The sequence below is a fragment of the Triturus cristatus genome, chromosome 11 (assembly GCF_964204655.1).
Source record: "Triturus cristatus chromosome 11, aTriCri1.1, whole genome shotgun sequence".
Classification (NCBI taxonomy): Eukaryota; Metazoa; Chordata; class Amphibia; order Caudata; family Salamandridae; genus Triturus; species Triturus cristatus.
In genome coordinates this window covers 610,990,835-611,011,290 of record NC_140594.1, presented here as the reverse complement: position 1 = coordinate 611,011,290, position 20,456 = coordinate 610,990,835, and the positions used below count along the sequence as shown (strand labels likewise).

Below are 20,456 nucleotides of genomic sequence, written 5' to 3'. Positions count from 1 at the left end.
CCATTACATGAGAGAAAGCTTCCAATTTGTGATATAGAAGTAGATACCATGTTACACCTTAGGCTAATCATCGAATATAGGAAACAGTTGATAGGATTTCTGAGGATGGTAGTAGGTAGGACTGACAAGATATATATATGTTCGAGGCATGTGGGCTGCTGAATTCATATCTGTGCATAGATCGCCGCCTAGTGTTGGGTCCGGATGTTTGCACGTTGTTGTCCTGGAAGAGTCTTCGAAGTATCCTGAGATAGGTGACTCCTCCCCTGGACCACAGTGCGCATGGGCATCCTCTCCATCCTCAGATTGTTTTTTTCCGCCATTGGGTTCGGATGTGCTTATCTTGACTCAAGTTAGGGAAAACTTTTTTTCAGGCCAAAAGGCCTTTAGTTCGCGTCGGTACTGTTCCCGATCGGTATCGACAGTTACTTGTTAGTTTACTGACTTCAAGAACAACTTTTTCGCATCATATCCGACCATCGACCCCAACATCGACGATGGAATCGAGGACACCATTCAAGCGGTGTGCTGTTTGCAATGCGAAATATCCCATGTCGACGTCCACCCGGTGTGCAACAAATGCCTTTCACCGGATCATGACGAATCCACAGGTATGGCCTGTGCCCGATTCCGATCCAAAAAGACTCTCCGGAATCGACGAGCAGCGAGACTCGAAGCGCAGCAAGCTGCACCGGCCCCGACCAACATCTTCAGCGCTGAGGACGAAGATGTGGAAGGCATGGAGAACCTACCCTCCAGCCCCGCTTCCGAACACGATTCCGGATCTGAAGACATCGAAGACCAACTCTTTCACAGGGAAGAAGCCGACACCGAGGTAGGAGACTACGATGAGGCCTTAGGGGCCGAAGAAAGTGGCTCCGGTGACGAGCAAGGCCTACCCGTACAGACGGAGGATATCCCAGTGCGTCAGTCTATGGCTCCGGTCGAGGGATCGCCTTCGGGCCTTACCCAAGACCTATCCCGCAGTTCTTCGGCCCCGCCCTCTGGCCCGGCCTCGGACATTCAGCGAAAGCCATTAGTGCCCAAAACGACTGGTTTTGCTTCCTCGAAACCGAAACCAATAGTCGTATCGGTTCCGCAGAAACCGAAACTGAAATTGACACTGGTCAGATCGAAGCCCACTACACCTTCGACGCCAGCCAAACCCATCGGCACCGACCGCACCAAATGGGACTTCGGTGCCGAACTCGCAGCAGCCGACGTCGGCGCGACACACGGAAAAAGGCCATCGGAACCGCCAAGCCGCCTCGGCACCCGTCACCGAAACAATCGGCTCCGGCCACGAAGGTCAAAATGGCCGCTGCGTCGCACACCACTTCGAAAGCAGCACCTAAGGCCCAATCATCGACGCCGTCGACAGCTACTACCTCTCCTCGACTCGATGACCCCGTGGCCCCGAAGAAGTCCACGCCTGCCTCTACAGTTACGCTTGGCGCCAAAGAACCGTCGGCGTTCCAGGTGCGTCAAGTTGCAGCGTCCTTGCAACGCATCAAAGAAAAGGCAGCCCTCCAGGACACGTCGGGCTCCGAGCCGAAAAAAGCTCAAAAAGCTTCTCCAGCAACACCCGACATCACTTTTGGCCTGCCGCCATCCACGGCGCCCAAAATGTTTGAAATCAGAACACGTGTCACCCAAACTAGGATCACACCTGCCGAACGCTCTCCCACGGAGCCGTCGCCATCCCACATCATCGAAGAATGATGCTCCACAAGCGGAGAATATCTTCCGAGCGAGCTTTGGACTCCTACCGGATTCCGCTAAAGAAAAAGCTGCCAGCGGATTCGGAACCAGTTCTTTACGAACGTCTCCATACCTCTTACCTAGATCCACAGCCCTTCTCTCCGACACCCTCCGAAACCGATGTTTTGGAGGACTACATGGGTGACGACGTCCCCTACCCTAGGGAGATGGACCCTGAAGGCCAACAGGACCCTGACCAGGCTTGGGATGACCCTGTAGACCCGGGTGCACCTATGGATACACAGGACACGCAGCTATATGGCGCGAAAACGTCTCCCACAGAGGACACTGCCGCATTCAACGCCCTCATTGAACGTGCTGCGGCCAATCATGGTGTGCAACTCCACTCTGACACAATCGAGGACGATTTTCTAATGGATACTTTCGCATCCTCAGAAAGGAATATCAAAACTCTACCCATGTTGAAAGGTGTCCTCAAACCAGCAAAGGACATTTTCAAAGAACCCACCAGGGCAAGAGTAATAAACCTCAGGATCGACAAGAAATATAGGTCGGCGCCTGGGGACCCTACGTACATTAGAGGCCAGTTGCCTCTGGATTCCATCGTAGTCGCTAATGCTCGCAAACGGGCGCACTCGCAGACAACTGGGGATGCTCCTCCCCCGGACAAAGAGTCCAAGGTGCTAGAGACCTCCGGCAAACAGGTTGCAGCCCAGGCAGCTAACATATGGCGTATTGCCAATACCCAGGCGCTCCTAGCTCGCTACGATCGCGCACACTATGACACATTAGAAACCCTACTCCAACATCTCCCTGACCAATACAAAGAGGGAGCAGAGATCCTCATCAGGGAGGGACAACTCCTCACGAACGCATCCATTAAGTGTGCACTGGATGCCGCAGATACAGCTGCCAGAGCAATAAACATCAGCGTCATGCTACGACGACACGCCTGGTTACGAATCTCCGGATTCAAACCTGAGGTTCAAAATAACATCCTCAATCAGCCGGTCAACCCCGACTACTCATTCGGACCAGAGGTTGACACCACCCTAGAAAAAATAAAAAAGGACACAGACACTGCAAAGTCCATGGGGGCTCTCCAAACGCAGACCTTTCGGAGTGGCTCCTTTCTTCGCCCCGGAAATAGGGGAGCAGGTAGAGGACAGGGGTCACAGCAAACCTACAACAAGAGCAACACACAAAGTACCTACGATAAAAACACCCGGGGTGGTTATCGTGGCTCCAGCACAAAGGGCAGAGGACGCGGATACGGCAATACCAGGTCCTCCCCCAAGAACAAACAGTGACGCCCTCTCCCTTCCTCCCGACCACATAACACCTGTCGGGGGGAGGCTACAAAGGTTCCTGTCCACGTGGAACACCATCACCACAGACAGGTGGGTCAAAGATATTATCAAACACGGTTACTGCCTAGAATTAACCTCCACTCCACCCACAATACCGCCAAAACACCGTCCTATGTCCTCAGAGCACTTAGCGCTATTACAGCAGGAAGTGCTAAGTATGCTGGAAGAAGGCGCAATAGAGGTCGTACCCGCACACGAGCAAGGTACGGGGGTGTACTCCCTGTACTTCTTAATACCAAAAAAGGACGGGTCACTCAGACCTATACTAGACCTGAGACCCCTCAACCGCTACATTCTCTCAGAGCATTTCCACATGCTCACCCTACAACAAGTCCTCCCGCTGCTCAAACAGGGAGACTTCCTGGCCACGCTAGACCTCAAAGATGGGTATTTCCACATACCCATTCACCCCTCACGCAGAAAATATCTCAGGTTCACTATTCAAGGGCAGCACTACCAATTCAAGGTTCTTCCCTTCAGCGTGACAACAGCACCCAGAGTTTTCACAAAGTGCCTAGCTACTGTGGCTGCACATCTACGGAGGCAACACATTCACGTCTATCCTTACCTGGACGACTGGCTTGTTCAGGCAAAGTCAGCCCAGCAATGTGCCAGCCACATGTCCCGCACCATTCACCTTCTTCACAGTCTGGGGTTCTCACTAAATTACCCAAAATCACATCTCCAACCCGCACACGTACAACAGTACCTAGGTGCGACCATAGACACTCTGGCAGCCACAGCTCAGCCAAATTTAGTGAGGATCAACAGCATGCAAATGCTGATTTCCAAGTTCAAACCCCAACACTCCCTTCCTGCGCGAGTGTTCATGCAGTTGATAGGCATGATGGCCTCCTGCATTTTCATAGTCCCACACGCGAGACTAAATATGCGCCCGCTTCAGGAGTGCTTAGCACGTCAATGGAATCAGGCTCACGGGCAACTAAAAGACCTAGTGTTGGTGAGCGGTCGGGCATACAACTCTCTGCATTGGTGGAATCCACAAAACCTTTGCAAGGGCCGACCGTTCCAAGAGCCTGTTCCACAAATAATACTGACAGCGGACGCGTCTCTCCAGGGATGGGGAGCTCATGTACTCAACTACACAGTTCAGGGACTATGGACAATACAACAAAAGAAGATGGACATCAACCTTCTAGAACTGATGGCAATCTTCCTGGCAATGAAAGCATTCAAAGTACACTTGTGCAACAAAGTCGTGTTGATCCGGACGGACAACATGACTGCCATGTACTACATACAGAAGCAGGGAGGAACACACTCTCCACAGTTGTCTCATCTGGCTCAGAGCATGTGGAAGTGGGCCATTCAGAGGAACATGTTCCTCATGGCGGAACACCTCCCCGGCAAGGACAACCAGATGGCGGATCTGCTCAGCAGACACAGCCACCAGATGCACGAGTGGGAGTTACACCCATCAGTACTCCAACCGTACTTCCAGCAGTGGGGTCATCCAGAGATAGACCTATTCGCCACAAGCGAAAACGCAAAATGCCAAAGCTTTGCCGCCAGGTTCCCACATCCGCAGTCGCAGGGCAATGCGATATGGATGAACTGGTCCGGCAGATTTGCGTACGCTTTTCCCCCAGCACCATTGATACCGCTGGTGGCACGCAAACTCAGACAACACTCACTGACACTCGTCCTGGTTGCTCCAACATGGGCACGCCAACCATGGTACACCACCTTTCTCGAACTTTCCGTGGTGCCGCATCAAAGGCTGCGGATCAAACCCGCGCATTTGACGCAGAACCATGGAGAGATTCAGCACCCAGATCCGCAACAGCTGAACCTGGCAATCTGGCTCCTGAATTCCTAGAGTTTGGCTACCTAAACCTGCCACCTGACTGTATGGACATCATTAAGGAAGCTAGAAGACCCACTACCAGAGCTTGCTATGCAGCCAAATGGAAAAGGTTCGTAATTTATTGCAATAACAATGACATTAACCCGCTAGACGCATCCATCCAAAACATAATTTGTTACCTCTTACACCTATACCGATGCAATCTGGCATACACCTCAATACGTGTCCATTTGACCGCAATATCAGCCTATCTCCAGAACAGGCAGCACCTCTCTTTATTCAGAGTGCCTGCCATCAAAGCATTCTTGGAAGGACTCAAACGAGTAATTCCTCCAAGCCACCCACCAGCTCCAATGTGGAACCTCAACTTGGTCCTCACACGCCTGATGGGTCCACCCTTCGAACCTCTACACTCATGCGAAATTCAATTCCTAACCTGGAAAGTAGCTTTCCTAGTAGCGATCACTTCTTTGAGGAGAGTTAGTGAACTCCAGGCACTAACCGTTCAAGAGCCATTCATACAGGTTCACGCCAACAGGGTCGTACTACGTACCAACCCCAAATTCATGCCCAAGGTGATATCGCAGTTCCACATGAATCAAACTATCGAACTGCCTGTTTTCTTTCAAAACCCACAAACTGTCGCAGAAAGAGCACTCCATACACTGGATGTAAAGAGAGCCCTCATGTACTATATAGACAGGACTAAAGTCTTTAGGAAAACAAAACAACTTTTCGTTGCCTTTGCCCCACACCACAAAGGTAACGCCATCTCCAAAGCAGGTATAGCCAGATGGATCGTTAAATGTATTCAAATTTGCTATCAAAAAGCTAAACGCACATTAACGATTCCCCCACGAGCCCACTCAACACGTAAGTTAGGGGCCTCCATGGCTTTCCTGGGAAACATTCCTTTGCATGATATATGTAGAGCAGCCACCTGGTCCACTACACACACATTTACCAAACACTATTGTGTAGATGTGCAATCGAAACAGCAGGCAGCTGTAGGACAGGCTGTTCTCAAAACTCTTTTTCAGACCGCTGCAGCTGGCACTGGTAGCCGCCGCTAATAGAGGGTACTGCTATATATTCTATGCACAGATATGAATTCAGCAGCCCACATGCCTCGAACTGAATATGCTACTTACCAGTATGCATCTGTTCTTGGCATGTAGGGCTGCTGACATTCATATCGCCCACCCTCCTCCCCGGCGCCGGCAGCTGAAGCTCTCAGAATTACTGTAAGCATGGTCATCACTTTCTGTATCTACTCCATCACTGCCACAATAGCGAAAAACAATCTGAGGATGGAGAGGATGCCCATGCGCACTGTGGTCCAGGGGAGGAGTCACCTATCTCAGGATACTTCGAAGACTCTTCCAGGACAACAACGTGCAAACATCCGGACCCAACACTAGGCGGCGATCTATGCACAGATATGAATGTCAGCAGCCCTACATGCCAAGAACAGATGCATACTGGTAAGTAGCATATTCATTTAAATCTATCATTTATTTCTTATTTAATCTTGTTGCTGCTTTTTTCTGTGTTTTTATACAGTGGCTGGACCTGCATCTGAAAGAGAATGTCCCACCTTCCCTGCTGCTGCTTTCTCGTGCCTTGTACTTGACAGATGTAAAGCCAAAGCCTATTCAGATACCGCCTATCGAGGTGAGTTGAACAACGTAGAAATTGTGACATTTGTAACACTGTAGCCCAATAGCATCATTGAATTGTTTTGTGCATCGCAAGGCCAACACCACCAATCTGGCTGTGTCTACATATCATCGTTACACAACCCTAAAAGGAAGAAGTGTCCTGGTGCCACATAAATACTGTTAGACTCTGTACCTTTAAAAGTACACTGTACGTATTTCACACCTAAACACTGACTTAGTTGTTCACTTCTTCTTTATGCCCTATAAAAAAAGTGAAGGATAGCCTGGTTAACTTAAGGCCTGAACAGGAGCTTAAACATGCACCATGAGTTTGCTGTGCTGTCCCACATATGTTCCTGTAGTGCTTTATTGTGCTGTTCTTACTATACATGACGGATGTCTTTAGCTAGAAGACTTGCTTGTTTCTTAAACATAATGCAAGGTACCTTTCCAGTTAGGCGACTTCTAGTGGCAATCTTTGGCCTGACGGTTTCCTGTTTTCTTGCTCAAAAACCATAAATGCATATTGGGTTTAATGTTTATATGTACTGTATTTCACATAACTTCTTGTTGCTTTTATGTTTGATATAGGCATGTGAATGTTGAGTAGAGCTTAGAAAGTAATTTACAGCCTTCTTTTTGCAATAAGAATCATTCGAGTATGGAGGTAAACCAGAAGGTTGCTCCTTTCAAGGAATATGAAAGTGGTAGAAAACACAATTAAGTATATAGCTAGGTTAACACATTAGCTTCTGTTTGTCTGGAATCTTGAGACTATCATAGAGTCAGCAAAATTAACACTCCTCAGTCAGGTCTGATACTACTCTTACTCGTATCCCTAGAAGTATAAAATTAAGGAATCATTGTTTGGTCATAGCCATCTCTTTGTGAATGCATATATATATTTTTCCTTTTATACGCATATAAACAGTCTTGGAGAGAGAAAATACATTCCAAGCAATATTGAGCGAGATAATTGAGGCATATGTCAGTGGGGTACATTCAACAATCTCAATGCGCCATACATATGAAAATAGGATATCTAACAATGATCACATAGCACCTGCACAATACCCATGAGTATTGCTCATCTGAGCGCACCAACACCACCTGCAGTTTCATCCAGTCAGGGGTGCCTATATACCACACCCCGGATCTAGTCTTCCCCTGCCTCAACCCGCTCTTCCCTTTCCCCTTCATCTGCCTTGCGACTAAGATATGCCTGATACGGTCCCCAAATATTCTGTCGTCTGCTGTGTATCGGCATTAGGGCATTGCAATTATCCGACTGTGTATTGCTATAAGACTGGTCAGTGCGCCACTCCGATAATATGGGCAATGGGCGCTTCATCCATCGCATAGCAATTCTTCTCTTTGCCAGTAATATGTCAAGCCCTACCAATCTTCAAGATGCCCTAGGCATGTTTTTGTCATATCCCAAGAGAGCTACTAATGATGTCTCAGGCAAGGGTGTCTCCGACATGTCTTGTAATGCCTTGAATACTGCAGCCCAGAACATACGGATCTCAGGCCAGATGAGTGAAATTAGCCCCCCCGGGCCCATATCTCATGCAACTATCCTCCTCAAGCAACCCGTATTTGTGTAACCGGGCCTAGGTGTAGTAGACTCAGTGAAGGTATTTGAAGTGTATTAAGCGATGTTGCCCATTCTGTGAGATAGTCTTGACGACCGAACAACAGTGTGTTCACTGCTCCTCGGATATGTCAACACCCAGTTCGTCTCTCTACTCCCGGCATGACTTAGTCTGAGCCGAGTTGCTCTTCGTCCTTGCATATGTATATATGTAAGAAAGTGGGTTTCTGTTGCAGTAACCCCCCCCCCCTTTTTTGCCTGATAGCCGATGCACTTTTCCTTGTTGTGCCCTGGGCTCCTGCCAAGCAGGTGCCTAGGGCCTGTGTTCCTTCCCTAAAAACTGCCTAACAGCCAAAACCCAAATTGGCAAACCCTGGCCACATGTCAGCCCCTTGTAAATGGTACCCTAGGTACCCAGGGCCTTGTGACCAGGGAAGGCCTCTGCCACCCTTAGAGGCCCTGTACCCTAACACACACACACTGCTCTTGCAGGCTGAGTGTCTGGGTACATGACAAAAAAAAGAGTCGACATGGCACACATCCCTGTGTGCCATGCCCACCACCTACACTGCCCTGGCATACATTAGCCACCCCTCTAGCGGGGTGCCCTATGCCAGTGGTGTGGGCACAGGAGCATGAGCCCTGTGCCCCTACAGTACCCAGGTCCATTCCTGGGCACTGTAAGTGCAGTGCTGCCATTTAAGAGTACATGGCGCTGAGAGCTCGTCAAACACGAACTCCCCAGCACCATAATGGCAACACTGAAGACTGAGAAGATTGGTATCAAACTTCTCAGCACATTAAACCCGTACTGATGCCAGTGTGGGATTTAATGTACCAAGCACCCCAGAGGGCATCTTAGAGAGGCCCCCTGAAACCTAACCTACAATCCACGTCTGGTCTGAGAGGCTGCCACACAGCAGACATGTTGCTGGACCCCTGGGTAGGGGAGCCCCTGCTCTCCTGGGCCTGCAACAATGCACATCCTGGGCGAGGTGCTAAATCTCCTCCCCCAGGATGGGCAGGGGAAAGCTTCAAAGGCATGCCGCCTCTGTGAGCTTCCCCAGGCTACTGGCAGCCCCCACTCTGGTGGGAAGCCTGGCCGGAAACCCCAAATAAGGACAGGGGATGTGCCAGCCTGCCAACCCCACCCCTCAGGTGGGGGAGGCGAGGTGAAGCACATCTCCGGGCGCTCACCATCTTGAAGATGGGAAGCCCTGACCAATCAGGACTATGCTACTGCCCCCCTCCCACAGGAGAGAGGCAGGATAGGGGGGTGTACCCACCCCAGGACAGGGACCCATTGGTCCCTGCCCTTCACCTACCTGTAACGCCCCTAAATCTAGTATTTAGGGGCACCCTGAACCTTCCTTCCCCAGATTCCAGATTCCAAAATACAAAGAAGAGTAAGAAGAAAGAAGACCTGCCCTGCAGCTGCTAAGAAGAGGAAAACACCAACTGCTTTGGCCCCAGCCCTACCGGCCTGTCGACCCTCGAACCTGCTCCTGCTCCAACCCGGCATCTCTTGTGGCCAGCAACCCCACAAACCCCGGAGGACCTGGCTACCTTTTGGCTCTAAGCACCTGGGACTCCCATGAGTAGAGTCTCTACTCAAAATCTGCTTCTAATCCCTGGCATCAGCCCGGAACCGCCAACCCTTCACACTCTGCACCCGCCAAGCCTGGCCTGTGCCGGAGTGAACAAAGACCACGAGGACGACCCCACGGCGACTGTGACCCTGAGTCCGGCACCCAAGGACTTCCCTCGACGCTCCTGACGACGCCTGCAGCCTCAGAACCAGGTGCCCCCCAACAGCGATCAACAGAGGGTAAGATTTCCCGACACCAAAAGGCACCCCTGCACCCGGCGCCCCGCGGCCCCCTGTGCCCAACTCCGGGGTACCTACCTATCCTCCAATTTCCCAACTTACCTCTCGAAGTGGTGGTGGCACCTGAAGAATCTTCATCCCCGAGCTTGCAGTCTTTTTCTAAACCGGAGCTTTCCCATTGAAATCAATAGAGCGCCCGAAGGCTCAAAAGCATCCTGCACCGAGCCGCCCGAGTGGCCCTGGCAGTGTAACCTCTACACCTATCTACTTCCCCATTTGCCCTGAGCAAGTGACCAGGAGCCCATCTCCCACAGCCGCGTGGCCTGCTAGTCAGCAGCCACCAACCAAGGCCCCCCTGCCTCCCTTAGGATAACATTGGGCCTAACTCTCTCTGCACCCGGCTGCCCCTGTGCCGCTGAGGGTGTAACAACTGTGCTTACCTGACCCTGGGAGACCTCTGAGTCTATACCCAGAACCTTAACTCTGCCAGTCGAGTACTTACCTTAAAGCTGATAACTCAGTTTTCTCCATAGGGTAATATTGACTGTTTTTTCCTGAAATTTCTTCTAAGTGTGGACTTTTCAAAACTTAAAATATTCACCAAAAATCAGCCGAGTAACGAAAACGAAAATACTCACCTGCTATTAGGTGAGCTCCCAGTGCTGGATCTTGGTACCCAGCACTGATTCTGAAAAATATTCACAACCGTACTTACCAGTAACCCAATTTTCTTCCATAGGAAACCATTGACTGTTTTTCTGTGAAATTTCTTCTAAGTGTCGATTTCTGCAAACTTTAAATATTCTTTAAAAATCGTATAAATTGTGAAAACGTAATTACTTACCTGTTTTGGATAAAGGTCCCAGTACTGAGTCTAGGCACCCAGTACTGGATAACAAAAGTAACGAGGACATACTATACCTGCAACTTGAATTTTCTTCCATAGGGAATCATTGACTGTTTTCTATGAAATTTCTTCTGTCAACTTTTAAAATAGCAAAATATTGTCTAAAAATCATAACAATAACTAAGTCGACTTTTATCACTTGTTTCTAAGTACTGTCCCAGGACTGAATCTAGGATCCAGTCCTGGAATCGCAAAAGTAATCCTAAAAGTAATCTATTGCAAATAACTTGAAACTTCCATTGAACTCAATGCATTATTGTGTTTAAAATTGTGTTGCCTATTGGAACCACTTGTAACTTTCTACAAAAGCCAATTGCATATTGAAAAAGTATTTCTATAAAGCATCTCATTCTGAGAAAGTATATTTTAATACCTATTGTTGGATCTAAAATAAAACAAGCATATATTTTTTTATATATAAACCATTGGCCTAAAGTTCAGTTATTGAGTGTGTGAGACCATTTGATGACTGAGTGTGTGCAACAAGTGCTTTACACTGTCCTCTGATACTGCCTTACTGCTCGACCAAGCTACCACTTTAGAGAGTAAGGTTATATCTAACTTTAGCCTCTGCCAAACCTCTGGGGACTGTTGACGCTGTACACCCTGTACCTATTTGGGAACAGTATATACAGAGCCACTTTCTCACAATATAATATTAAGATCCCGCGCTGTGGGGATCGAGCCTGCATTAAGTATGTCAATAAAGCTAACGCCTGTGGCACTGACATCTTGTCTCTCAGCAGCGCGCGCATCGACAGTCTCACTTGGTGATAGTGGTATTTGGTGAGCAGTGATGTCTTAGGTGCTTGTGTTTGCATCTGTTCCCAGGTGTTGACCACCCCATCTGTGAACAGGTCCCCCATGCATCTTATGTTTAGCGTATTGTGAATGCATATTTTAACCACAGTGTTGTCCGTAGATATACTATCACTAGAGGGAATGGGAGGGCAGACAAACCCTATAAATAATCCCCCAGAAATATATAAAAAGCACCAGTGGTGCCAGTGGTCTAAAGTCATTCATGTTCCATAAGGCTAAGGCAAGAAACATTATTTTATTTGTGTGCCTGGAAACAGACTGTTCAGTTTAAAGTGTTTTCCTATATACCTTTATATTTGACGAATCATGTTGGCAAAGTGGTTTGTTTCATGGTTTTCATGAAGCATGCCTGCACAGGGTACAGGATTTTTGATATAGACAGAACCATGTTGCCCACTTAGTTGGTTGAATTGTATTATGTTATTTAACCTTTATCCTTTAGGGACAAGAATAAATACTTATATAGATCCACCAAATTGGTCGTAGCTGTAACTGTTTTTCTTATCCTCTGCATCCCCAACCTGCATGGACAACCTCATTGGATTTCCTTCTGACAAAACCATCTACCCAAGTGCTCCCTGGCTGATTCACCAAGAGTTGTAGCCCACATTGCTACCTTCGTGGTAATTGGCATTAAGTAGTTATGATTAAGAATGTTACCTTAGGGTGGGTGTGGCCTTTTGTTTTAAACTGAACAGTCTGTTCACAGACACACAGTTAGCATACTTTTCCTTGCCTTAGCCTGATGCTGGCCTGCATAACTTTAGACCACTGCACCTTTTGTGTTCTTTTGGCAAACTCAGATAATCTTTCCTCTACTCCTCTTGAATGAAAGAATTCAAGGGATTGACTAGATGTTTAAGGAAAATAATTGAGGAATGTGGCATTAGGAGAGGATACTTGTACGGTGATTTTAGGGACATGTCAGGCTCCTTTAGCCCTAAATGGGGAATTCTTTGAATTTCGTGCCTGGTAAGACAAATTCATAGTTACACAAGAACAATTGACTGAGGTAGGCTTCTATTCAACTTAATCAACATGGCAGATTAGGCAAATGTGCAGGATATGGTACAATATTGAGGCAGATGGCCAGGTTTTTTGGTCAAAGAGCAAAACTGAATAGAAGGTATGGGTCTTGCCATTTAGGACATCTCTTTTCCCCGCTTAAAGTGATGAACAAATTAATTGCAGAAGAACCTGCTACTGAAGAATTTGAGGCTTGAACAACAATGCAGTTATACCTACTAGATCTTCTGTTATCCGACCTACCAGCCAGTTTGAACTTGCAGTGCTCTCAGCTGCCAGTTGTGCAGCAAAAGCAAGAGCGGCAACAACAGCACCTCTATTTTGATTTGTTAGTGCATGCAAGATGTGAGGCTCAGTCCAAACCCACAATGAGCCTTTCTTTTTCCCCTTAAACACAACAATATATTTCCAGAGAAGGTGTCTAGATGTCTACATTTCAAGATGGTAAGTGATTACAAACGACTTTTGAGTGCTCCCAGGTGTATCCCTGAACATAAACCATCAATTGAAGGGTCTTTAATTTTGATTGAAATACTATCCGGGTGTGTTCACAAAATGCCTATGGTATACCACATCACATGTCCATCTTTTGTGGCAAACTGGCTCATCAAATCTGCAACAGTTTAGACTGAAAAAGAGGTGCTCATCAAAAAGGCTGGTCTTTTGCACCATCTTGAGTTCCGTCAATCACTGGAAATGATTACCGTTGCCCATACACCCAGTGACCTTTCTTGGTGCTGTTCTGGGATAAACACTACTTTTACTGAAAGGGGCTCAGTCACTCTTATTACAGTTATGCATTGCTGATAAAGGATGGTAAAGTCTCACATAGAGCTTTTGATCTTACTTGAGTATATATACGTGAGAACCTTCAAGGAATCTCTAGATGATCAATGGCAATAGAGTTCTCTACTCTTCAGAGTCATGCCATTGTTCCTTTTTCAGCAACAGCATTTGTAACCTGATGGATATGCAGAAAACCCATTGTGTACTGGGTTCCCTTTGAAGAGTATCCGGCAGTGATATAAGTGATTGTGGAGATTTTTGTTTTATAAAGTCTTTTTTATTAAACAAGTGCTCAGTATTACAAGTTTGACGACATATTCCAAACATCGAGATATGAACATTTCACACTTAACAACGGCCATAGGTACAGTACATTCTGCCATAGGGGCCAGCCTTTTTCCAGCTATTCCACCTGCACATTCGGTTAAGGGAACATCATTTCTTGATATCTCAGGCGATTCGCCTAATTCTGCATATTCTAACCGCCTGACTCTTCTCTGTAGTTGCGCCTTGCGTTCCAGATTTTTTCCTATTTCTTTGGGCATCCCCTGCCCTGATAGATTGCCTGTTCAGTTGTACGGCACCAACCCACTTCTGCCACCCAGTCCACAACCTCTGGCTCTCTCCACGCCCCCCAGGCAATGTTCCTTTTTCCAAGGTTTCACTACAGGTAGTATTGTGGGGAAGAGCAGAACTAGGCAATACATTCAGTGGCATTCCAAAAGTAGAGTTTTTTTATCAACATGGAAAACTGAAATAGTTGTAATGTTTTGGTAGCCATATCCTGGTGCTCTGGCTGATTACTTTTAATGAACTGGTTGTGTACTATACTGTACTGTCGGACTATTGCTTTGACATTTAAGGTAATGCAAAAGCTCAGTAACCGTTCCTGGCTCTGGTGGTGACTGCCGCAACTCATCCATGGTGTTGCCTGAACCTTACTTGAGATTCACTGACTTCACATGTTTGACGTCTCTGAATAATGCAGGATAGGGTTTACCACATCACTGAACGTAGCTCCTTAGGTTCTCCAGTACAAAGATTAATATATCTATGGGCAGAGCGCATAGAGGTTCTTAACAATGTCATTTAGTAGGTTAGTCGTGTCTATCGCGAACCAGCTCTAATAAAGAGCCTAAAAGGGCATAAAACATAATTTATTGTGGAGAGGGGGGATATCCATGATTTTTCCATATACTTAAAAACAAAGCCTGCTTTCAAGGATTTTACTACCTACCTAAATTGGGACCCTTACCTGCTTATTTTCTGTTCTGTGAGTGTAACGTAAATCCATACTTTGTGGACCATCATCGGAAAGCCCTGGCCAGTGTATTTTGACTTATTTGAATAGAAACCATCTAGACCGTTTCATGTCAGGAGAACAGGGTGTCTCTGTATTTGTAGAATCTTTCTAGGCAGGTTTAAAGCTCTCTTTATTGCGAGAAAAGTTTCCTCCACTAAGAACATTCGATTTGGTTTGGAAGTGAGCGTTGTCTTATCAGCTGATGCATTCTCTCTTTTACCAAAGGAACAGTTGTAATTGAAATATTGCCTTGGGAGATAATTGTTTTCGTCACCATCACTTCAGCTTTTTATGGCAGTGAGAAACAAGTTTATTTCAGTTGATGCACCTTTACCAATGTGTTTCATGTACCCACACTTTGCTTTTGCCTAATGTTATTTCAGATTTACATGTGAACCTGGAAAATTTACTTTCTGATTTTCCTCCCACCCACTCAGCTTGGTGGATGTCATGCACACATTGTGTCAATTTCTGCACAGCCTAAAGATCTGAGAGTTACCAGGATCTCTTTATATCATACAGGGCAGGTATTCAGTTCAAGCTGTGTATAAACAGTCAGGCATTGCATGGTGTGTGCTGGAAATAAGAATCTGTTATCAAAAGTTGATATTTTCCTACAGTCATTGTGTAAGATATAAGGCTGAAATTACATTGTATTTAGGAAATAGCTCCTGAGCATACATATATGGGACTACTACTTCGGAGTCCTCTGACCTGTATTCTAAGCATTATTATGAAGTGGAACAGCATTTGCTCTTTTTAAGTGGTTCGTAAATTCCTGAAGCTCCTGCTCTCAATGTGAAATTCACTTATTACAGCTCTATTCAAAATGTTAGGAGTCGGAAGTAGAGTTTGTGATCTAAACACCACTGACCTATAGTCAAAGATGACATTTTTTAAAAGATGGTAAAGGAGCCCTGGCCTTAGATGTAAAGAACTTTAGGGAACAGTGCCTGGCTAGAATGGCACAAATAATTTGGAATTACACCATTCCATTGTGCTAAAATAGCTTAGTGGATAAATTTGAGCATCCGTTGCAGTGCCGTTCTCAGAGTATACGCAGTGTCACTCTCACGTGCATCTTGTCTCAAGAGCAGGTCCATAGATTTATTCTCCAGAAGCCACTATTGAGCATATAAATCCATCCCAGAATTACTGTAGCCATATCTCAAAGAGCAGGTCTCCAAAACTGCCCCTGCCCCATCGCAGTCTGTGCAGTGTGAATCTTACTCGTAGCTCCTTGTAATCTATGACACTTTCAGTCAGTTCTCTCATGTTTAAGCCAAAAGCATTTGACAACTTGGATCTTTAAAACAATAGATGGAGCCGAAAAAGTAAACTACAACTTTTTATTGCAAAGTGCTGTTGGCTGAAAAATTACCACTCTACTAAACTCAGCCAGAGTGACACCCTGAGCCTCTGCCCAAGATGTGGCCATACTTCACTTGAGCTCATCATGGATAGCAAAGAGTAAAAGAAACTGCATCAAGAAGTACACTAGGTCAGTCTCTCTTCGACTGATGGAGATTGTGTAAGACTTTCTACCCTGATGTGATACCCATAAGGTGATGAAAAAATTATCTGAGTGCATTAATACTTCTGATAACTCCAGATACATCAGAACAGCCCCGAGCACAGCGCCGCCAACCAGACTGACCGTGAGGTTTTCCTGGGTGCCTGACCCCATATGTTAATGAATTGTAACGTGTGGGGGGAATGTAGAATTTTCCACACTTTCAGTTCCCCTTGAATTCATGGTAGCAGATGTGGAAAGTAGAAAACGTGTACAGGAAGCCTTTGGACAATGCGTTAAGTGACTAGGGTATCCCCTCTCTAAGCCTGTATATTTTGAAACCATGACAGCTGAGTATTGCCTCAGGGGGTAAAAACATGAAGGCATCCTGACTCTGTAACACAGAATCCTAGGACAAAAGGGCATCCCCTGAGTAGTTTGATTATGCAACTCAGTCTGAACATCCGGGAATTGTCTATTCCCCTGATGTGAGGGGGAAACAAATTTAAGAAGTTGTTCTGGAAGGTCAGGTCAAAGCTTGTAACCATGCCCCCACCCAACTGGTTTAAAAATTTAGTTTTTACAGTATTGTTGGACTGAACCAACAGCTAATGTGTCCTGATCTTCTGCTTCCTGGTGTATTTATTTATTGTTTAGGATTTTTATATAGTGCTAATTCCTACATAAGTGAGGTCCATGAACTTGACATTTAACCAACTAAGAGACCTGATTCTCAGAAAAAGGCATTCAAAAAGGTTGTGTTTATTCATGCTGCATGGCAATAAAAGCAAGAGAAGGTAGAAGATCGTAATGGAAGAGGAAGTCTTCAGTAAAAGGGAATTCGATCTTTATTTGTTGAAGAAGGTAGAGGGAAGGAGTGGGATAACATTAATAATTAAGGTGGTAACTAAATAAAACTGTTCTTGATAGGACAGCTCCTAAGCTTCAATATAAGGACACAGGGGCAGAAAACAGAGAAGTCGGATTTGAATCTTTTTGAATCTAGCCAAAAAAATTCTTTACTCCTGAGTTTTTTGTCACCAATGGATGTCTTGAAGGTGGAATGGAGGCATGAAGACTGATGATGTTTGATGGCTTTGAAAGTGAAGCAAGCAATCTGAAACTTAATTTTCACCTTCAGAATTAACTGCCGCAGATCTCTCAATATTGTAGTAATATGGCCATATTCTTTGGAACCAGACTAGCCTCCGGCCTCTAAATGTAGCACTGTGCACATGGTGCACATGGTTTTAGGTTCCTCCAACCTTTCCACAATTTATATAGGATATTATAGTATCTTGAATAATGACTGGAATCGTTTTGGCTTGCCAGGGCGTGGAATCTTTTTGAGGAGCGTCTGCTTCTCTGGCTAATTTCACTGTGTTTCAAGGTGGGCTTCCATGGAGAGATTTGAGTCAATACCGAAACCAAGCGAATTAAATTCTACAGCAAATCTAGGAGACAAACTACCAATGTTTAGTTCAGTAAACCAAATTTTATTGAAGCTTCGATAATGTTCACTGGCAAGGAGGATGGATTCAGTCTTCTGGGTTTAGCTTAATGGCATACGTTTTGAATATTTATTTGGCCTAGTTTGAGAGTGAGGATATCTGCATAGGTGGTATTTGTCAGGTATATTTGTGTTTCAACAGCCTATTGGTGGATGGACACGCCTTAGTTCTGTATCTCAGAGGCTCCACATACAAGTTGAATAATGTTGTGGCCAAATAAAGCCTTGTGGTACTACACACATGACAGCGTCTGGGTCAACACTGGTTATTTCCCGGGCTTACAAATGTTTTTGGTAGCTGAAGTATGCGGTAAATCAACTCAGAACATTTCCATAGAATCGCATGTAAGTATCAAAGATACTGATGAGCTATTGATATGTCAACTGCGACAAAGACTGAGATGAATATAAAGGCAGCCTTCTACATTATCCAACCAGGTAGTGAATGTCATCCATTACTTTAGTTATGGCCATTTCTTTGCTCTCAGCTTATATATAATTCACATTGATATTGATATGTTGTTAGTTTACATTTTTTATAAACATTGAAGGTTAGATGGCACCCTTTTTGTGACTTCTTCAAACCAAGGGACCTGTAGGGAGTGTAGTGTAATGACTGTGATTCGACCAGTTTTTGGAGTCAATGATCCTGTTGGGGGGATATAAACATTCAACTCAAGTTTTGGAGAACTAGAAATGGATTTTGGTTTGGGTGATGAGGTTTATCATAGTAGGAAGTGGGGATTCATATAGGATGAGTTCTGACTTTTGGCCTTGTTGTAATATTTATTTGTTCTTGTACTCTGGGCCATTTTGGCACAGTTGTTGATGCATTTCTGTTTAAATTTGATGGTACTTGTTGGGTTTGTGGTTTGGTGCTAAGCTTTACAAATTGCAATTATTTATATGTTTACTGACTTTTTTGTAACTTGGTGTTCTGAGCAGCTTGTTTGTTCTCCATCTTCCTCACAATAGTTGTGAGTGCCTTTCTTTTGTAATTAGGTTCATCTGCGAACCATGATGTGGATTTCTTCTGTGCATGTTCCCTTACTTTAAATTGAACTATTTTGTCAGCAGTTTCTCAAATGTATTTGTTGTACTGCTTTACTGTTGAATTTATTACTAACATTCATTTAATAAGAAGAAATTGAATGAGAAAGGCCCCTCATACCAAAGGGATAGTGCTCCGTATCAGATTATAAAGTAAAGAAGCATTTGCAAGTCAATAGGTCTTGCATTTACAGGAGTTTGAGCTATTTGTATTGTAAATGACAATGCTTTTATTTATGTGTTGTTTTTAAAAAAGATAAATAAAAGCCATTGTCAATTACAATGCCAATAGCTTAAACTCTTGCAAATGCAAGACCTATTAAATCTCAAATGCATTCGGTGCTCGTGCTATAAAAATAAAAAGCGTTAGGAGAGAGCATGTCCTGCCTGCAAGATAAGGCAGGACAAAGCTATTTGAGAAAATAATGCTTGGTGGCTGTAAATAAAGCCTACCGAGTAACAGGGGGTGTCACCATGGGAGTTTACAAAATGAGTCAAGGCGGTACTAAGGAGGGACTACTAAGCCCATACACCAATGAACAGCCACAGTTTAAAGTGGACAATGACACAGGCAAATGAAAAATAGGAGAGTGGGCGGAGCTTCAAGGCTATACCTGAATACAGCATGCCTTGCAGAGCAGTGTATGCGCTGCCCAGGCTCGACCTAAAAAGTATTCCCATTGGACTCCAACATCACCACAGAATCGCATTCACTGAAATTTCAGATAACATGCAGTCTCAAACTTCACCACAACTCACACTGTCAACCCCAACAATCAAATATAGTACCACAAGGTTACTGACGATATCAAATATTTAATATAAAAATATTATTACAGAAGTCAATACACATATAATATGATCTGGTCCTTCCTGTGCATATTGTACATTCTATAAGAAAGATATAAGATTAAAAAATATTTAACTGTTTCACCAAAGTTAAAAGTATATGGCAACAAAACAAAACACAAATAGAGAAGAGAGAACACACAAGACAATACACTCTGTCATGAATTCATCTGCTAATTTGTACAAATAATCATTACAACCACCTGATCGTTACAAGGCTCTCATCTAGTGTGTCAGCATGTTCCACAAATGTAGTCTCATATATGTGTTGACGCGTTTCGGTGGTATCCAACCAATTCAGACCACCTTCCATCAAATGGCAGTTAAAAAAAAATCCTTCAAAGTTCACGACATCCGTGCAGTAATTAACTGCTCTGGGCCACTGAGGTCCCTCCGGCAGATAAGCTAACTGCTATGCAGTCTTTGAAAATGTATTAACTCCATTACAGTTCCCCTGCTGACATTCCCTCAATCCTTAGTAATCTTAAATCATGATGACCTACCGGTGATTTTCAAATCGCTAGCTCCCACACTCACAAAAGTTTTTTTTAAATGTCTTTATTTGCTTGTATTTAATAACACACACCTTCTTATCTTGTAGATATGCATTCAGATTCTTCATACAGTATGACATGTCTGTAGTATGCAACCAACTTAACTTAGTGGACATGTGGGAAGATCCTAGTA

At 45.1% G+C, this 20,456-nt stretch overlaps 1 protein-coding gene across 10 annotated transcripts in view; it reads left to right on the top strand.

Moving 5' to 3' along the window:
- Positions 1 to 20,456, top strand: part of LETM2 (leucine zipper and EF-hand containing transmembrane protein 2) — a 283,485-nt gene that overhangs the window by 190,669 nt on the left and 72,360 nt on the right. For all 10 annotated transcript variants that reach the window (XM_085633949.1, XM_085633952.1, XM_085633950.1 and 7 more), the window contains exon 9: positions 6,484 to 6,594. In XM_085633949.1, coding sequence (XP_085490075.1) covers positions 6,484 to 6,594 — 111 coding nt within the window. The remainder of the gene's footprint in view (positions 1 to 6,483; positions 6,595 to 20,456) is intronic.